The sequence below is a fragment of the Macadamia integrifolia genome, chromosome 4 (assembly GCF_013358625.1).
Source record: "Macadamia integrifolia cultivar HAES 741 chromosome 4, SCU_Mint_v3, whole genome shotgun sequence".
NCBI classification, from domain to species: Eukaryota; Viridiplantae; Streptophyta; class Magnoliopsida; order Proteales; family Proteaceae; genus Macadamia; species Macadamia integrifolia.
In genome coordinates, this window is record NC_056560.1 from 25,241,024 (window position 1) to 25,256,023 (window position 15,000).

A 15,000-nucleotide genomic window follows, 5' to 3' on the forward strand; every position below is an offset into this window, starting at 1 on the left:
TTAATATGTTCCCATAGTAGTCAAGGTACCGAAATGGGACACATCTGGCTAGATTTTTCAAAAAGAGAAAACGAGGCAAGCATTCTCTTTCTAGACCTTTGACGTATACATACATAAATGTATATTAGAATTTTAGACGGTTTTACCAAAAAAAAAAAAAAATCCGTTCTCATTTGAATTGGAAAATAGGAACCAATCTTAAAATTACAAATTCAATAATCCATAGGGACTAGATCATAGAAAATTCCTAGACTCACGTGTCATTACTCGTTAGGGATTGGCGGGGGAGATGGCACCAACACCACTGGACTGCTTGGGCGGCAGTGGAGGTTGAAGGTATGGGACTGGAAACTGGAAGGATTAACTGTTTCATTATGTATGTTTTTTTTAAATCCGAGACAGTTAAGTCTGTTTAAGGCTTATCAGGCATTAGCTAATTTAAGACTCAATTAATAAAAACCGATTAAAGATTGGAATCCGATCAAGCCCAACTGTGGCCGACTCATTACATAAACGGATACCTAGGTAACTGCCTGCCTTCTATGGGTCCTAGGTTTCAACATTACACTTTTTCGCTTAATGACCCCATGAATAGTTAAATCAATGGTAAACTTCTAATAAAACGAACAGTTGGAAGATTAGAAAATAAGGGGGAGATATGCCCATCAAAGCAACAAATTGTGTCGACGGGGTATCTCTTAGAAAAACCATCAGTGGTGGGGTAGGACCTACTCAGATATAGGTCCTGATCATGTCAAGGCTTGACATGTGGCATATTCTCAATCTTCAGCCGAAACTTTTCTTCAGTATTTGATTTGATTTTTTAGTTTATCCAATTATGGGATCCTAGTTCCTACACGCCCATGGTGGTATCCATTTCCCTTACTGAGGCTGTGAATCTTCTAACAATCTCCCCGAAAATGTCGAGGGAATTCTAAGGGCCCGTTTGGTATCGTTTCTGTTCCAGAAACGCCGTTTCGTGTCAAAAACGAAAATTTTAGTTTCTGTGTCAAAACGCAGTTTTTAAACGAAAAAATGGTGTTTCAAAATTTCAGATTTTTATCAAAAAAAAAAAAATTTTTTGTAAAATGAAATGAAACTGGGAAGACGGAACTCCATTTTGGAGTTCTGTCCAATCTCGTTTTTTCAGTTTTTTTTTTTCATTTTTTGTTCCCAAAAAACAGAAACGGACCATAAGTGCACCAAACAGAAGATTCTGTTTTTTCGTTCCAATAAAACAAAAAAAACTCCAGAAACGTTTTTTTAGAACGATACCAAACAGAGCCCAAGTTCAGCCATTTAGAGGGCTGTTGAACATGATTGAGCTTCTCAGTCCTGGGATACTGTTAGGGACAAACAAGGACACGCAATAACCAATGCACTTCTTGATACTCTTGGATGGAAAATATATTCAAGTGAAAAAAAACCCCTACATTATTGGTGCGAAAAAAGCTCAAAGTGGGGTACAAAAAGACCATCTCCCCCCCCCCCCAACAAGGCTCGGAAGATACTTGCACATGTCCTCTTGCGTGCTGATGCTCCCTGCACCAATTCTGTTGCCCATATATTATGGATTAAAATTCTCTAGATGGGACATAGGAGCGTAAAATTTTCTAGAAGGGGCATAGAGGCTACGTTGCATGCCTCGACCAATGAGAACCTGCAAAGAGACATCAACAAGGGACTGACTCAATGGTCATTTTGCAACCCCTGTATATGGCACAGCCCAACTGGAAGGACTAAAGGCACCACCCCCACGATCCAATGCCCATTGGAGCATAGGGTGCAGGACAGATTCTATCACCATCCCGAACCCATATTACTCAAACTCACCTCTCAAAGCAACTCTAATCCCCAAACACCCCCCCCCCCCCAAAAAAAAAAAAACAAACAATCCCTAGCCTCTACTATGAATGGCCAAATTATCCCTCCTTAAGTGGAACTCCTAAAATTAAACTAGTAATGTTGGGGAAAGCCACAAAATTACAGTTAATGTAAAGAGTTGACTACTTTCCATAATTTAGTTTTGGAGCAAGACGATCAGAGAATACCAATAGATAGAAACAAACAATCGGCAACAAAATCTGGGAAGGAAAAACCCTTAAATCCTAGCTATCACCGTACTCACGTGACCAGACGAGTAGGAGTAACATTGTTGTACAATTAAAACTGAAATTGAAGTATAGAACCATAAAGCTAAGAGGTTATTTCTATTTAAATTCAACAGCCTATTCCATGATTCAACCAGAAAGAAAAATGCAGAACAACCCACCGGAAATAGGATATACTTACTAGCCGAAAAGCTATGGTCTTTGAAAATATCTCAAAAAAATCAAGAACAATAACCGACAATACTGCAAAATCTAAAAAAGCAAACAAAAAGTAGAATGGAAGAAAACCTCTCCATCTTCTTTCTCCTGTCACTCACTCTTCTCCTCTTAACGGTAAGACTTCTGGAAACGAGCGCGAGCTCCACGACCACCGAACTTCTTGGGCTCGCAGCGCCTCGGATCAGCGACAAGGAGAGTCCTATCGTACCTTACAAGAATATCCTTGATTTCCTTCTTGGACTGCTCATCAACGTACTTCTGGTAGTAAGCGACAAGGGCCTTGGCGATACTCTGGCGAATCGCGTAGATCTGAGAAGTGTGACCACCACCGCATACCCTAATCCTCATGTCGACACCTGCGAAACGCTGACGACCGAGCAAAAGGATTGGCTCGTAGGCCTTGTAGCGGAGAATCTCCGGCTCGACGAGCTCAATGGGGCAGCCATTGATCTTGATGAGACCCCTGCCTCGCTTGCAGTGTGTTACTGCAACAGCAGTTTTTTTGCGCCCGAAACATTGAACCGAATCCGAGGCCGCCATTAGAGAAAATCAGATGGCACCTTCCTCCTGCTCTGTAAAACCCTAACCCTAGCTAGCAAACTCGACCGAGAAATTTGCAGGAAAAAAAATGAGTGCCGGTCGCTACGGCCGATTTTATATCCATTCACGTCTAGGGTTTTGCGATGAAGAGAATTGCATCTGAGTATCCGTGAAATTACTGATCTACCACTGTCATCTAGACGAGGCGATCAATGGACTGGGCCTGATGGACTACTGAGGCTGACAGCATCAAAGCCCAATGAGGATTATTGCTCTATATTTGACCTATTCAATATATCGCCCAACGAGTATGGGTTTTCTCTCATGTTTTTCAATTGATTCATGCTGAATTCTTTCATAGACTTTTCTTTCTAATTACACCTCTTGATGCCAAAAGATTAAAATTCTTTATAATAAATATAAGATGATGTTAATAACATGTCCATTCAATTTGAACCCCAACTCAATTGTCGCCTATAATTATTGGACACAATAACGAGCTTAGCATGATAAAATCATAGAGTGACAAGTAGCTCCACCTTTTCTCCATCTTCCCGACCCTTAATAATTCAATTGTTAATATATCACTTTAAAAGGTTAACAATAACTTCATTTTTGGACCCCCACCAAACAAAAAAGAAAAATTGTTGAAGGATAATGCGAAAGAGAAAGATTTGGCTTGCACCTAGTTTTGTGACATGAAAGAATGTTACACGATTCTAATCGTGGAATATTTAGGAAATAGTTGGATTTGTTACATGTCAAATTTTAGACTAAAATATAATTATATATCCCACATTTTGGTATGTTATATTTATTTTTCAACCATCTCTATAATAACGTACGCCCTCCCTCCTATGGTCATAGATTTTCAAAGATTCATTTACAGCTTGGACAAGTCCATGTAATGTACCCAAATTGAGATGTGCACGGGGCCTTGGGCTCTATCTTTCCACAAGATATCAACCCCATTGAACCTGCGACCTGACCGAAGGTCTTTACCTCGGTTGGGAGCTCAAGCCTAGGCCGAGCTAACCTGACCAAAGGTCCCTACCCCGGTTGGGAGCTCAGGCCAAGGCCGAGCGGACCTGACCGAAGGTCACAACCTCGGTTGGGAGCTCAGACCAAGGCCGAACGGACCTGACCGAAGGTCTTAACCTCGGTTGGGAGCTTAGCCCATTTAATTGGGAAAAGGCTTTGTTATTGTTGAAACTAGAAACTAATTATACCATAATAGTAACTGAAAACTAAATCACAATCTTGTAACTAAACTAATTTATAATTTACCCGGGGCATACGCGCACTGTGGTTGTAGTAGCACATAACCAAAGACTTAGTAATGTTATTTAGGTGGATAAGATTTAAAATGAATTGCATAGCATATAGCATATCAGATGTGTATATGGTCATCCAAATATTATTTTCATTGACAACCACACCCTTATTATTAGTATTATTATTTTTTATTTTCTTTCTAACCAAAAAATGCTCCTTAAACCCCAAGCATGAAACCTGAAACTCCATATAAATGGAGAATTCAGAGGGAGAGAGGGACGCATTTGGTCTAATGGTAAAAGTACAAATGTTGCAACTTATTGATTAATAGTCAAAACAATCTCTCGATATTCTCAGGGTAAAGCTACGTAGTTCTCGTCCCCCTGAACCTCACACATGTGGGAGCCTTATGCACAGGACACGCCTTAGAGAGTAGGAGATTTGACTTTCCAAATTTAAATTGCGTTATACCATGGTGCTGGTGCCAAATGCATTGTTTATTTGCACGATAAGCGAAGCCATCTTATCACATATGAAGTGAATTGTGAAAGAAATCAAGGGCGGTCGATAACATAAGGCTATGTTTGTATGATTTCTCAGAATAAACAGTTGAAATCTCCCTTGCACTTCAATCATAAGCCCTGTGATTGCCTATTTGAATTGCATATGAAAGAATCATCAAGGCAGGATCGGGATCTGCTCTGACACCATGTTATAATTCTGTTTAAAAGGACCGGTTTATCACAAATATATGAATATAAGGATGATCCCATGTGGGATCCTACTGAAAGAGGGATGCATTGGATGTAAAGTGGAGATGGTTGATTCTTCTTCCAAAAGAATGTGAAGCATACCAGAAGAACAATTTCAAATTATTTTTTATTTTTGGGAAAAAAAAAAAAAATCCAAAACAATGTAAATTGACAAGCCGGGGCAAGAAAGAACATGAGGAAACCACATCCTTTTTATAATAAATAATAATCATGGTCCCAACATTTTTCCAAGTACAACAATTGTTACAGAAAGCATTACAGGATTCATGTTGCAAAGAATTTGCCAAAAAAGCCATGCTAAGCTATTTACAGGTTGCTATTTGTCTGACAATAAACTGTTTACAACTTTACATTATTTCCTAAGACAATGAGTCTGATAAAGAGCTTACCCAAAAAAAAAAAAAAGGGAACAAGTCATGAACAAAGTGCTTCAAAAGCAACTAAGAAAGGAACCTCAATGGATGGGCCAAAGAGAAACCGTTTCAACATTCAGATGTGCTCCTCCAGGCTTTATCTGAAGAGCAGGACTTATTGTAAGCAAAGCAATGAAGCAATCGACCGGAACTCTCATCCCAAAAACATTGATTGACTCCAGTTTGCAGCATTTATTGACAAGGTAGAAGAGTCCACTCTCAGTAACATGGCGACAACTCCACAGGACAATTGTCTGTAAAAAAGCAGTATCACTTTCAACAATGTAATATTTGTTTGATCATGAGATCCTCTTGAAATGGGGGGAGTAGGAGGGGGAGAAAGAAATCTACTCATTTTTTGATGATTGGCACATTATATTTGCAATGGACCCTTGGATCATAATAATAATCACCAGAACACACACACATTGAACCTTATCCAATTAAAATGATAAAATGCAACTGTTACTGTTTCATAAGGCAAGTAACACGATGCATAGACAATAAATACATTACAGAGCATGCAGTTTGTCCGGTTAACTAACCTTCAAACGCAGAGAGCTATTTGCAAGTGCAAAGAGTGATTCATCGGTAATAAATGTACCACCCACATTCAGGTGTTGCAAGGAAGTAGCTTTTGAAACCTGCAAATAAATAGATTATTAAATCAATAAACAGATAGAAATGGAAAGACGGATACTTCAGATATGGATTTGGAAGAAAATTTTGTAACTGATTGTCAGCTTTGCAGTATTACAACTTTAGAAGCCAGAAACAAAACCAAAGCAGCAGGGGAGCAACAGGTCCAAGACCATAGCATAATCATTACAATGCATGCTACAGATCTCATGTACAATTAGGAAAAATATTGCGGACACTGAACAGTTTTGCCTTCTACTAAGTACAAGGACACTCCCTAGGGATTGAAACTATATTCAATGGATGACCATTGCCACCAAATCCTTGCACTAGTATAGCTAGTCAAGAGGAGTTACTGTGATCCTATGAAAAAAATGTTACTATCCACTAGTCCATTATTATCTTCACAAAGAAAGAAATTCAAGAATTGAGAAAGCCTCATTATGGAAGAAGTAAGAGGAGGCACAGGAGAAAGCATCAATACCAGAGCAAGAAAAACATTCCATTCTAGGTTGGTAAACACAGCTGGCCAGATCTAGTGTTACTAATATAGACAATTGTATTAAATAAAGGCCCCTGATATGCTTCTTCCAGCCCTTGTTTTGGAAATTTCTCATTGTGCAGGTCTCAACTACAACCCCCTTCAAGGGGAAAAAAATGAAGCATTCCTCTGGTGTAAAGGACCAAAGTCCAATAGTCTGATCCAACCTTCATATCAGAATGAACAGAATACTAGATTCTATGATCCAAGCTTCAAACACATAGGATAAGTTCCAGGTCTTCTAGCTACCCCCAAAAAGAACAATCATTCACACATGATACTCACATGTATGAGATTTTCAAGATATATGATACGTGAGCTTCTTCAACTATGGGAAGAAGCTAAAAGGTGGCTATCATCATTAAGGGCCTCTTCTATTTGATTTTCAGTGACCGACAGACAACATTTTACCTCCTCTTCATGATGCCCAAGACATGTCATCCCTTTCTTGGAGTTCATAAATAACCCTTGGGTACTTGTTCTGTTGCTCAACTCCATAAGTGGCTTCTAACCCTACTTGGAGATATGATACTCTTGTAACAAAAAATGTCCCTTTCACATTAATCAACCTTATATGAAGCACTAAAGTCCCATTCTTGATGGCATTCAGATATACCAAAAACATTTCTCATTGAATCCCTAGAAACTAAATAGGAGCAGTCAAAATGTTACTCGATGAATCAATTATACAAAAGGCATAATTTTTATCAGCTTTCTTAGCCTCAGCAATAGTAAGAACCACATGTTGTACATGATGAAGCAAACCAACATGAATATCATGCTCCTTACTAAAAGAATAGTCACCAATATCACTGAAATACTTTATTGTAAATCCCATATCGGGAGTCAAAGTTCGTACAAGGAACCATGCCATTATTAGAGCATAGAATGACTACTGTTCCATGTGATTATGTCATATGTAGAACTGTGACATGTGAGACAATTGCCCAAGTTTTTGGTTTAGAAGTTTCCTCACTCCACGCCTAAATTTATTGCCAGCAGTTCACACAAATTCTCTCTCTGATAAAATTGTGTCACTGGGTGAAACCCCCTCGAAAATCATTGTGGTGGTCATGGAAATGGGGTTCTCCAGTCAACTCAGATAAGGTAATGCAGGGACCGTATATGATCATCAAGGATGGCACTTAAGTCATTGCCTTTGTCGGGCTCCTTCATGATTCTTCTACTTTTGCAGTTGTATCTTTATTCAGAAGAGATCAACATTCTTTCAAGAAGGTCCAGCTGTCAATGGCAAGATAGGCCATTGTCGACTGCAATGTTTACTATTTTTGTTCTAGTTTGAGTTTTTGGAAAGAGCTTCATATGCTTAGGGTTAATTCTAGAAAATGTTTTTGGCTCTTTGTACATGCCCCGATGAAGCTCTTTTTCATCCAGTTGACTTTACTGCAGATTTTTAAATCTTATAACGGGGATGTAGACCACTGTATACATCTATGGGTTTACATTGATTATTTTGCCAATTAAATTCACTTGAAACAAAAAAAAGATGAAGAAAGAAAGAGAGATTTAACAATAACAATTAATTTATTTTTTAAAATTTTCCTACTTTTATTGTATTACAGTTATCCACGGATTTTTCTCATCAAATGCACTAAAATTTAAAATTTAATGATTGCATACCAACTGAATATCTAAACATCGTATATCATCTATTAAATATATGTGTTCTAAAATATGATAGTCACATACCAACTGAATTACACCTTTGTCTGTGATTCCTGTTATACCCCACAGGGATATTGATGTCAGGTTGCTGATACACTTTGCCAAAGATATTCTGTACAAACCATCATCTGTTATTTGGCAGCCCCAACAGCTCCTTGAACTGAAAACAAAATAACGCAAATCAGGACCCCCGTAACTGAGTGGTTATAAATGCTCCATCTTTAAAGTACTGATTTCTCGGTACCTTGAATACTATCGGAACATATTAAAGAAGAAGCAATGTGAAGTATTGCAGATTTCTATATGCTGCCTATTGCAAGCTGGAAGTTCCAGATGATTTTAAACAGAGGATAACAACTAAGCTACGAGATTGTATTTTCATAAAGTCATATGTAATGTGTCAGGAAGATAATTTTAAATGCAGGATCAAAAAGATAGAAATGAAAAAGAAATAATATTTGTGACGTGTTCTTCCATATAGCTACTGCAGAGAATTCTATCACCACCTCCAGCAGCATCCTGAGCTTCAGTTCACAATAACGATTGTACTAGGACTGTTGCTAATGCTTTGTTCTCCACTACTATCCAGATAAAAGATAAATATATAGTGAAACTTCGACAATACTGCTCAGTAAACATTCACCTGAGATGGTGCAGAATACAGACATTTAGCGAATTCTGACAGACAACAGCCTGACATCTAGTTACACATCTCACAAAGTGGATGTTGTGAATTAATTCTATTGATAGCCTCCATGGCTCCACAATGTTGACATCTTAGAATTAAAGTTTGACATTCTCACATCTAAATCACTCTCGAACTATAAGTACAAAAGTTCACAATAATTTGCAGGACTAAGTAATCAAAACCTTGCACATCCGTCCTAAGTGATCATGTGTCACAGCTATTGAAACACAGGAATGGTAGCTAGGGTCGGAGAAGATCAGTTGTGGGAGATAATCACATTAGATCTCGGCCAAGGAGGCATGCTGATATGAGAGGGGCAGCTCTCAATTGAACTGATTGGACCAGAGGAGAAATGATCGATATGTCGTATCCTACATCACAATAGCAACCACGCCCCATGAGTGATAGAAAAACCCTAACTTCCTCCTATTGAATCATTTCAACCAAGACTCAAATGCACTGAGAGACAGAAATCATTTTTTAACCTATAACTGTCAAAATGTCCATTGGAAGCTTACTTCCCCAAGATATGGAATCAATTCAGAATGAAATCAATACAACACCCAATTTAACCAACAGAACTTATTCTCAAATACTGGTTTTAAGGTATTATTTTTTATTCTGTGCCATCATGTAATGCCCTGTAGCCTAAAAATTAACCTACCCTCCCTCCCCCCCCCACCCCCCCACCCCCCAAAAGAAGTATCACAATACATGATGCAGAGCATTCGGCTTATATAATCCGCGACCATATTTAAGGAATAATATAATAGTGATTATAAAAATCCAATGGAAAAGGGGTATTCTTGATGAATCAATGCAAAGTCATCCAGGAAGCAAGCTCAAAGATCAGGAAAATAAAACAAAAGGAAATCTATATATCCTGCAAACATACAAAAACAAACTGAAAGAGAGAGAGAGAGAGATACATGTCCAGGTCCTTGAGGTTGTAGGCATGAGCAACGAGTCGGGCAGTGGAGTCATCATCCATCTTCCAACCAGCAAAGCTCAGACGTTCTTTGCGAGCCAGAGATTGCTTCACCCCTTTTCTCCATTTCTTACAGACGCTGCTCGCCCTGGGTCAACAAGAGCGGATAGAAACAAGAACAGAGAAAAACAATTCAGGGATTTTAACAGTTTCATCCAACAAGCACAATCTTAAAAAAACAAAAAACAAACACTCACTGGGCCAAATCAGTGAAGGAAGAGAGCAGAAGGAAGATATGAGCAAGAAGGTCAACAGGTAGGTGGTCGATCTCTGCATCCTCACCCATTGGCTTCTCCCTTTCTCTCTCTCTGGAACAACAAAAAATACAGAAAAAGGAGGAAGAGATAGAGACGATGACAAAGAGGGGAATGGGTAATTAACTAAAAAGAGGCAGGATAGCAACGAAGGGCCCGTTGCCGTTCCGTTCCCCCTGGGTGGTGGTAGTTAGTTGTTACACGTTACAGCTCCTTTGCTCTGTTTCATTTCACTGCAATTGAAAGGGTGGAAACTGGAAACTGGAAACTGGAAACTGGAAACTGGAGCTAGAAAGGGTCATACTCTTTCCTCTCTCTATTGTGTTCTGTGAGTACCGGGCGTGACTAGTAAGCAATTTGTAAAGACTAAAGAGTGAGCATGTGGTCAACTTTTTCGATCATGATATCATCTTCTCGTCATCTGCTCCAGTCCTTCACTCCTTCCGACCACCACCCTGTCCACATCTACTTAATTGGGTAATTAACTTGTAATCAATAATTCCAGTTGGGGATTAGAGCCTAGGACAATCCGCCTGTCTGAGATTTCCTTGCAAGACCTCAAGTCGGGTCGGCCTGGACCATTGGATGGTGTACGTTGGAGCAATCCAATGGTGTAAAGCTGGAGATGTCCACCTCAATGACACCATCATGGGTCATCCGTGATTCTTATTGCTTCCTTTTATTTATGAGTGTGTCACCGTTTGATGTCATTTGTCTAATTGTTTTGTTAAATACGCTTTAAAATAACAGGTAAACAACTGTTTACCTTTCCGGGTAAATGTGATTAAACTTTTCACGTTTTCGGGCCAAGTTTTGGTAACAAAGTTTTTATAGGGTACATTACATGTAGTATATATATATATATATATATATATATCTAGTTGTCTCTTAACGTCCCCTCCCTCGCCCATAATGGTTTTACCAAAAAAAAAACCCATAGTGTTTAATTTAGAGCCCAGAATCGATTTTGAACCATGACCTCCAGGGACAATCTTACATCATCCATCTAACGGTGTGAGAGGATTTGCATCGCTAATTTATGCTTGGGTTTAATCTGGGCCATTGAGCAATGAATTGGAGGTCTATTTGTCCATATAATCTCAATTGCATTTCAACCCACCAATCTGCCAAGTGGTAGAGCTAGCTGCCCATCTAGCTATCTTGAATGTGTGGGTCCTTTTGCAATCCTGTTTCCTTATCTTCATGTTATGTAATGGAAAAAGTTTTTCTAGACCTGCAAGCCTGGATGGTATCTTAAGATAGACACTTTCTTCTTCTTCTTCTTCTTTCTTTTTATTTTTTATTTTTTTCATATGAATGAGTAACGATTGAGTTATAGACACTAAATTTTATCACATTGAAAGGTGATATTGTAATTTCAATCTTATGAATTCCTAAAAAATAGTATAGATTGGCCACATGTTAGATTCAGTCTCAATTTTCAACTAGATACATTTTCATGTGATGAAGGAATGTTGGATTATAGATATCCAAAAAATTTCAGCTCAATATGTTATACCAATGGTATATATTTATGCTAGTCTAAAGATGTGCGGAACTAGAAAAAAAACATCTTCCCATGAAAATACTATGCTTCCCCACACCCTCATGCACTGAAGATGTCTCTATGCAACTTCCATTGCTTTGCACGATAGAGCAGTGATTACACAAGCTGGTAGCTTTCTCTTACCATTATATAATAATTGGTAGACGATTCCTCCTGATGACAATGTGAAGATGAATATGCATACCACAGCAATGATATGCAAAGAACAGTACCATCCATATGAAACCTACATAGTTAGAATAGAAGGAATAAAATAATAGAGAATACCATGTAAGAGGAGATACTACTCCAACATCGTGGAAATTCGTTTTCTTTTCTCAAGTAGAATATAACATCACATTAAATTGAAACGACTTTCCTTGTATTCCCTGTACTACAAATTTGATTGAGGAATATTTGTTAGAGTCGCTTTCATAGAGTGATAGTGATCATTAGATATTTTATTATCACGGTCAAGTTGGCATTTGACAAGATGATTTGGCTTTTGGAGTCGGCACCTAGGGGAGGAGGTTGTGGGATCGAACCATGTCGTACGTGTTGTGTGAGTGTGTGTGTGTGTGTGTGTGTGTTTTCTCATTTATTATGTATCTACCTGTTGATTGTCCAGTTGGTTAGGGCGAACTGAGGATTGTGTGGATTATGCACACAGTCTTAGGTTCGATTTCCTATCTGTGTATTTGAGATTTAGTATAGATCATGGAGTCGGGTTGCTGTGCTAGTCTCCCCAATGATTAGTTGAGGTGCACATAAGCTAGCCTGGACACCTTGGTTAACAAAATATATATATATATATATATATATATATATTTGGTATTGATTTGGTATTAAAAATACTGGATAGATGAAATTCCTTTTTAGGTCACGTTGTAAGGTTTTCCCCTTACATTTCAATCATCCTAGTTTAATCTATCTAAAATATTATTAATTTTATCAAACAATTTTAAATGTATTATAATGATATGTTAATAAGCCTAAACATGTTCCCACACAAGGCATATAGGAATTATAATCTTACTTTTTTGGTGATATAATAATTTGTTAAACTAGATTTGGAATCCATGATGTATAACAAAATAGATAAATTAATAAACAAAATAAGACTAGCTAGCTCGATAAAAAGGCATGTTGGCTATTTTTCCTGCTCAAATGGCGCATTTGGGACTTTGGGCATCGGAAAACAAAAACCCATAAAATAGTGAGATAATAGATGAAACAATTTTTATTTCTTTTTGTAATAATTTATCAGACATTTCATTGGACCATGACAACACATTTTATTTTAGGTTATCGTATTTAAATATAAAATTTAGAAGAAAAAAAAAATCAAAACATCCCACACATAGAAATTAGTTTAGTATAAATTAGTCATATGTAAAATCTCACACATGTAGGTATACTCCTTCGTGTACGTCAATATAGCAAACTATAGACCATTGATAGTCATTGATTTTTTTTGAATATTTTATTTGACTAGTTGGTAATTCAGATTAGACCGAAACTTGAAAGACAAATAGGGGACACTGAAAGCACTTATACATAAAATTAAAAACCATTTGAATTGTCATGTGGTAATTATTGGAGGTTATGCTATTCTACTTCTTAGTGAGGGCACACCAAGCCATTATAGTCCCATAAAACTTTCAATTCTCCACATTCAAGAAAGTAAAGAGATAGGGGGAATAGATAAGATATTCAATGACCATTCATCAAAAAATTTGACCATAAAAAACAATCATATTGAATACTTTTGTTTTGTTTTTTTTTGTCGTATTTATTTTAAGAGACAATAAGTGCAACATGATTCGTATGCCTAGACACAATTGGGAGATGGTGAAATGAGCACCCTACCCTTCATGAACGATGGAATTCCGCGCTTATTGATCCTTCTACTAATGTTTTCATTGGCCCATGTGTTAGCACGATATCTTGAGTTTATATTTTATAATTTTTATATTTCTTATCTTAAATCTTGATTAATGAAAGGCCAAGACCTAAGGTAGATTTATATTTTTTACCAAAAAAAAAAAAAGATTTATACTCCGAACTGTATCCCACGTTGTCTTGGGGCCGCCTCTCAAGTCTTATTTAAGGTGAGGGGTGAGAACAAGAAGTTTGGGGCAGTGGCCCCTGATGTGGAAGGGGGTCGCGAACTAGAGACCAGGACCCTGGAAGCCACTTTCGTGCGCAATCATCAGCCAAGGTTGGGCATCGCCTTGGCATGTCTAATTGTCTGGGCGGGCAGCCTCTTATTTTCATTTCTTTTAAGGGTAATTTACAACGCCACCCCTTGGAGAATGCCAATATTAGAGGGACACCCCCTCTCTTTCACCAAATTAGACTCGGACCCCCTACCGTCAGTCAACGTTATATGATGCTTTGAAATGATGTTTTTGCCCTTATGAGTAAAAACTAATAAATTAGACATTTTTCTGCCGTAGTCGCTGGAGGGGGTTCGCTGCCGTAGTTGCCGTCGTCGCCGTCGTCGAAAGAGTGTTCGCAGTCGCCGATCTGCAAGCCTACCCATTCTTCTTCTCAACTCATTGAGGCTGACTTGGGAATAGAACCATTAAGGGCAATTTTGGTACTCCATTATTTTGAAGGGCAAAATGGACTTTAGAAAAAATATTAACTGCTGATGTCAGCATTCTTGGTATATTATGTAACGTTGACTGACGGTAGGGGGTCTAAGTCCAATTTGGTGAAAGAGAGGGGGTGTCCCTCTAATATTGGCATTCTCCAGGGGGTGGCGTTGTAAATTACCCTTCTTTTAATTGTATATGACAACGACGTGTCTCTCTATAAGCACAGAGAGCGCTAGCGCACACACTACAAGTCTGGCAGCATTCTCTCAATCTCTTATTCCCCAAAATAATATTATGTTTCTAATATATCTATCGGCTGACGTACAAATTATAGAGCAGGTGAGAAGCATGGAATCACTTTGTTAGGAAGGGGGAGTTGGTGAAACTGAAAGAAAATCGAAAAGAGGAGACGAATTATTTTCATTCAATCTCCACTATAGCTTCAGGAGTAAGACCGAAACCCTACCTCTGTACCTCTCTTTCCGACGGAATCTTTTGGCCTCTTCTACCGGCGGCAACCTCAATTTCCGGTAAGTTCTGTTTATTTTTTATTTTTCGTGGTTCTTCCTCTTCTCCGGTTCTTTCCCCATTTTTTTTTTTTTTCTCCAGCTTCTTATTTGGTATTTCGGTTCTTCTTCCTCATCCTCTTCTTATTCTACATTTATCATAGAAGTTCGCTTTTAGAAATTTAACCTAGATTCTTCAATGTCATTTTCAACTAATT

At 38.2% G+C, this 15,000-nt stretch overlaps 3 protein-coding genes across 13 annotated transcripts in view; 1 reads left to right on the top strand and 2 right to left on the bottom strand.

Annotated features, from left to right (window-relative positions):
• Nucleotides 1–2,257: 2,257 nt before the first annotated feature.
• Nucleotides 2,258–2,990, bottom strand: LOC122075764 (40S ribosomal protein S16-like). Its single transcript, XM_042640916.1, has one exon. The coding sequence runs from the start codon at nucleotides 2,868–2,870 to the stop codon at nucleotides 2,439–2,441; it is 432 nt and encodes a 143-aa protein (XP_042496850.1). The 5' UTR covers nucleotides 2,871–2,990; the 3' UTR covers nucleotides 2,258–2,438.
• A 2,101-nt stretch (nucleotides 2,991–5,091) lies between these two features.
• On the bottom strand, nucleotides 5,092–10,468 carry LOC122075885 (F-box protein At5g67140). The gene is made up of 5 exons (XM_042641090.1): nucleotides 10,071–10,468; nucleotides 9,815–9,961; nucleotides 8,222–8,357; nucleotides 5,877–5,975; nucleotides 5,092–5,585 (listed from the first exon to the last, which is right to left on the bottom strand). The coding sequence occupies exons 1-5, from the start codon at nucleotides 10,157–10,159 to the stop codon at nucleotides 5,373–5,375; spliced, it is 684 nt and encodes a 227-aa protein (XP_042497024.1). The 5' UTR covers nucleotides 10,160–10,468; the 3' UTR covers nucleotides 5,092–5,372.
• Nucleotides 10,469–14,624: 4,156 nt separating this feature from the next.
• Nucleotides 14,625–15,000, top strand: part of LOC122076648 (protein FAR1-RELATED SEQUENCE 5-like) — a 13,855-nt gene continuing 13,479 nt past the window's right edge. For 10 of the 11 annotated variants that reach the window (XR_006139553.1, XR_006139557.1, XR_006139558.1 and 7 more), the window contains exon 1: nucleotides 14,627–14,806. The gene's annotated coding sequence lies outside the window, so the exon portion shown is untranslated. Of the gene's footprint in view, nucleotides 14,807–15,000 lie in introns of all 11 variants that reach the window. The other variant, XM_042642060.1, reaches the window with a different exon arrangement.